A 5,285-nucleotide genomic window follows, 5' to 3' on the forward strand; every position below is an offset into this window, starting at 1 on the left:
ATAATAATATATACATATATATATATATATATGTGTGTGTGTGTATATATATATATATGTATACGTATATGTATATGGATAAAAAAAGAAAAAATCACTTGAATTATAATAAATTTTCTATACAATAAAAATACACTCTTTAAATCATGGAAAATATAATCTCAATAATGAATTAAAATATAATTGCTAAATAAAACCTTCAGATAGAAGGAAGAAGATATTAATTGTGCATATTACTCCGTTGTAAATTTATATCATGGGATATGCATGTTTGTGACCAAACAGTCTTTTAAAGTAGACCAAATATTAAACTCTTATACTCTATCACTGGATTCGACTACTTAGAATATATTTTTATACATATAATGTAAATAATAATAAAAATAATAATAATAATAATAATAATAATAATAATGCGATTAATTACTTTTTTATGAAAGATCACTTACATTTTCACAATGATTCTTTGGTGGGCCAGAAGTTCAGGTATTTGATATGGCATATATTAGCTTCTAACGGCTAGATTTTAATCCTGTCAATGAAAAAAAATTTTCAGTTGACGACATTATCAAATTTAAACGTATTGAAAATTTTCTTTCGCAGCGAGTAAAGGTAATTTTTCGATACTCTGTTTAAGATCAAAACTGTGTAGCCAATCTGAACTTGGTTTTGCCTTTACTCCGCAAAAACTAAAGTTGCAAAAATCCGCAGCATTCTGTAACGCCCCACGATGAAACGGATTGCCTTGTTTGAAATGCGTATAACGTCCAGCATTCATTCTTTCATTTGTGGTCATTCCAAGTACCATGATCTACAAAATATATCGAATAATATATAAATTATACGAAATAAATATAACTACGAGAAAGAAATTCAATTAATTAATATATATATTATATCATCGTACAAAATCATGATGGAAATTTTGACAAACCTGATAACATTGACAAGCTAATAACATTCCAACCCAAAAGGAATGAAGAGAGGTATTTACTGCGATCCACATAATCCAAGCATCGCAGGTAGCTGCAGCTACTAAATAATTATCTGCGCTATGACCATTCGTCAAATTAGTCCAACATTCAAACTGCCAGTATTGTACACTAGCAGATAAAATAACAATGCACAGACCTAATAACGATGCTAAAAAGCCTAGAAAATATTTATGATTGTGTGCTCCTGTAAATATATAAAAATATTAATAATAATTCTAACATAAAAGAATATACAGGGTGATTTACAATAAAGAGAACACCTAAATATCTCAGTTAGTTAACTTTCTATTAAAAATCTTCTAAAGACAAAGTTACACTACTTTAAAGGAACAAATGTAATGGTTTTTAGGAAATTTGAATTAATTATATAGCCTACGGGTGGTCAAATTGTTTGCTACAATGCATAATTGTATTCTTTTAACTAATTCTGTATGCACATTTTTTTTATTTTCTGTGATTTCACCGATTGTCATGTAGCTAAAATTCTTTTTTTAATATTCTCAAGTGTAGTTGGTATTCCTAATAAATTACATTGTTTAATTTACCACATAAATAAAAATCTAATAGGGTAAAGTCATGGGAACGAGCTGACTAGTCTACAGTATATTTCCTCCCTGTAATAATGCAACTATTTTCTTTGAAGTTTTTTAATATGATTTTAAATGAAGGAGATTATTTAGGTGATCAAATTTAGCTGCAACACCCCGTAGATGTATAATTGAATGGATTAATCCAAAATAATATTTACCGATACAATTATTAACCCAAGGACAATGATGATCAAATCTAGCGATACATCTATCGCATGTAGAACAATGCTTCGATCGTACAGGTCTCCTAACTAAACAACTGCTGCAAAACCATTGTGGTTCAAAACCACCTGCTTCGGCTAATTCTATTATTGTCTAAAAAATATAAGCGCATAGTTTTCTTCTCATAAATTGAAATTTGTTTTAACAAAAAGATATAAGTTACATATTAACCAACCATCTAACTATTTTTATTTTGAAATTAAAGTTATATAAATAAGAAAATAAACTATTAGATAATGTTCTAGAAACTCTAAAGAATGCTAATAAATTTTTTTCCGATTTTTTAAATGACAATAAAATGAAAAAAATCCCAGCCCCGTGGTGTTAGTAAAATCTACCATGCCGACGGATAATTAAATATATTTATAACTTACATTTAACTTATCTTCGTGACTTGCTGTAATTACTCCTGGATCTCCACGCCAGGATTGTAAGAAGCATATCCAAAGAGGAACTGAACCTCCAACTAATAATAACCATAAATACCAAGCTGCGTGAATGCCTAACCAGAATACCCATGTAACATAAATCCACATCTGAAATATAATTATAAAACATGTAATAAAATTACTTTTTATAATTTTTACATTCTAGATATAAATTATCATATTCAGAGATATTATTTTTAATGATAAGATGTATACGAAAATATGTACATTAAATAAAATAATAAAACTGATTAGATTAGCCTTGTTAATCTTATTAAGTAATTATAAAAAAAAAAAAATATATATAGAAAAGAAAAAAAAAAGGAAAACAAAAGTATACATATATGGAATATTTAGTAAACTTATAAAAATTATATAATCTTTTTTTAATGTCAATAAACAAGAAGATATTTATATTATTTTGTGCCAACTTGATGACATTATCAAAGTTATAATAAAATGCACGTTACAGATTGATATCTTAACACTTGATTGCGCTTATCAGTATTACTGATGATGGATAATGTCATGTCACATGATTATTGTAAACTCTCACAATCTTAGTTAAACTCACCTTAGTAGCCAAATAAATGGACAATGGTAAGATATGAAATAGTCGTTCATCAAAGATAAAATGATTCGCTGAATATATTCCTACATAGAGCATTATGAAGGCACCTAGTTTTATTAAATAATCCAATCCACTTTGTAGAATCATTCCTATTACATAAAATACTATAAATGGTGTACTGACCATGCAATACCAGCGTATTCTCTAAAAAAGAAAAGGAAAAAAGAAAGAAATAATAAATAATGTTTGCAAAGAGAATAAAAATAAAAATATTATCTATGCATGGATACTAAATTACCTTATCCCTGCACCATGTTCTCGTACGTCCTTGTTTTTCTTTAATTTCTTGACTTATTTTGTGACCCAACCAAGCAGCCCCAATATGAGGCCCCAATAATGTCATTGGAGTTTCATTTTTAAAATTTGGAACATCCAAGGATGCTCCGTGATGAACTAACGTAGATATCGCTGTATTATTTTTTGCTATAATAGCCCAATGTAAAGCTGTGTTACCGTGTAAGTTATCTGTTAGGGAATGGGATGCTCCTAATGTCAATAACAATCTTGTAGGATCTAAACTATAAAATGAGAAGCTTTTAAAGTAACCCAAATAGTATGGTTCCAATAAAACATAATATAAAACTTTACTCCAAATCTTCCTTTATATACCTATTAACTTTGTAAGCACTCCACATAAGAGGTGTCATGGCACTTCTATCTAGCATATTTGGGTTGACTCCTTTTGCAACTAAATAAGCTACAATAGCTGTATGACCGAATAAAGCTGCTAAGTGAATGCATGAGAACCCTTCGGAATCTCTTAAAGTTGGATCCGCTCCTGCTCTCATCAATATAACCACTATACCTAAATGTCCTTGCCTATAAAAATACATCGATAATGTAAAACAAATATATTTTTCATTGAAATTTGTTAATATATGTTTAATGATAATAACCTAGTAGCCCAATGCAATGGAGTTGAAACTAATTCACCGCCAATAGCATCCACGATGGCTCCCTTAGCGATCAGATACTTAACTATATCTTTATAATTATTTATTGCTGCCCAATGCAGTAATGTTACAGTTTCTGCATCGGGTTGATTTACATCTGCACCAGCTTCTATCAATTCGGTGACACGATCCAATGCTCCATACTGAAACATATATTTATTTATCAAATAAGTATATACAAATTTATATTCATTGAAACATTACTATTCATTGTATTAATAACAATTAATACATATATATAAGAATATGACTACCTGAGTAGCTCTAACGATATCAAAAGAGCTACAATCTTGCACAGCTGGTCGTGTTGGTTCTTGATGAAGACTAGCTGGGATATCTGGTTCTCCATTGCCCTCCCCTTGGCAGGCAGTTTGCATTTGTAGCGCGTACATCCTACATATGACAAAATATAATGAAATTGGTTTGAACTATATAAAAAAGGTAAATAAATTTATCATTAGACGTTTTGAAATAAATACAAATCTTAACGTTAATCGATTATTCTTTAAAGTCTATTTTAAATGCATGTCATATCTACCATAACCCTATACATACATATATATGTATACATATGTATATATATATATATATATGTATGTATAATATATATATATATACATATAAATCTGAAGTTATTTAAACATCATTTATATTCTCGACATGCACATGGCACGTTGTAAAAGCACATTGTGTGCGAGATAGGTACTATCTAAGCATACCGACATACGATTTTGTATTCCTGTCAGAGATAACGACGACAAACAGTTACATTTTTCTATAATACAAAGTACAAAAATTGTTTCTTTTTTATTATTAATCAGAATGTAAATATTATCGTAAACAAAAATAAAAAAGTATTTCTAATGCGTATAAAATAAAGAATGTGATGTATATATGTATAGTGTTTGTGGTATATAGTAAGAGTGTAAAAAGAAAAAGTCGCTGTCAAGATAAACGATCGTTTTCTCTATCTATTTATCTCTTTCTTTCTTTCATTATTTACTTATAATAATAAGGATTAAACGAATGAGAATATTATTTCAAATGATAATTCAAAAATAATCCTTTACCTTGCGATTTTGAACGGTTCTGTCAATGCTCGTACATACTGGCTCGCGTGCTCTCGTAATACGAGACGCAAAGTTTAGCTTCAAAGGGGCGAATATCCATGGGGGATGGGGCGCCGGCTCATTGCGATGAAACCTCAGCAGGGTTGTCCGAAAGGCCAAGGGGAATGACAATACTATGTTGTCTATGTATAATAATGGAAAGGATAAATGCTACTTAAGCGCTACCTAGCGAACATTTCACGAAACGTTAGTTCACGCGACTGCCGCGCCTCTTCTACTACGTTGGGTATTTATTTTTTGTAGGTATATCTTAAGAATATATGTATATCTCTCCTATATATATATTTCTTTTTATATATAAACTAATAATATAATTAATATATATAATATATTATA

At 29.3% G+C, this 5,285-nt stretch overlaps 1 protein-coding gene across 2 annotated transcripts; it reads right to left on the reverse strand.

Annotated features, from left to right (window-relative positions):
• Positions 1-58: 58 nt before the first annotated feature.
• Positions 59-5,063, reverse strand: LOC106786938 (palmitoyltransferase ZDHHC17). Of its 2 annotated transcripts, none has more exons than XM_014748844.1 (10): positions 4,890-5,063; positions 4,074-4,212; positions 3,763-3,962; positions 3,476-3,685; positions 3,105-3,399; positions 2,810-3,010; positions 2,182-2,343; positions 1,744-1,900; positions 935-1,179; positions 59-811 (listed from the first exon to the last, which is right to left on the reverse strand). In XM_014748844.1, the coding sequence occupies exons 2-10, from the start codon at positions 4,209-4,211 to the stop codon at positions 575-577; spliced, it is 1,845 nt and encodes a 614-aa protein (XP_014604330.1). In that variant the 5' UTR covers position 4,212; positions 4,890-5,063; the 3' UTR covers positions 59-574. The 2 variants fall into 2 exon arrangements, with proteins under 2 accessions (XP_014604330.1, XP_014604331.1); XM_014748845.1 differs by having other exon boundaries at positions 3,105-3,384; positions 4,890-5,062.
• Positions 5,064-5,285: the final 222 nt, after the last annotated feature.

Source organism: Polistes canadensis, unplaced genomic scaffold (genome assembly GCF_001313835.1).
Source record: "Polistes canadensis isolate GaletaPanama2010 unplaced genomic scaffold, ASM131383v1 scaffold_88, whole genome shotgun sequence".
NCBI classification, from domain to species: Eukaryota; Metazoa; Arthropoda; class Insecta; order Hymenoptera; family Vespidae; genus Polistes; species Polistes canadensis.

Coding starts and splice junctions, on each gene's coding strand:
- LOC106786938 (XM_014748844.1), bottom strand. CDS start 4,211: ATGTACGCGCTACAAATGCAAACTGCCTGCCAAGGGGAGGGCAATGGA. Junction 3,963..4,073: donor ATATCGTTAGAGCTACTCAG/GTAGTCATATTC, acceptor TATATGTTTCAG/TATGGAGCATTGGATCGTGT. Junction 3,011..3,104: donor GAACATGGTGCAGGGATAAG/GTAATTTAGTAT, acceptor TTTCTTTTTTAG/AGAATACGCTGGTATTGCAT.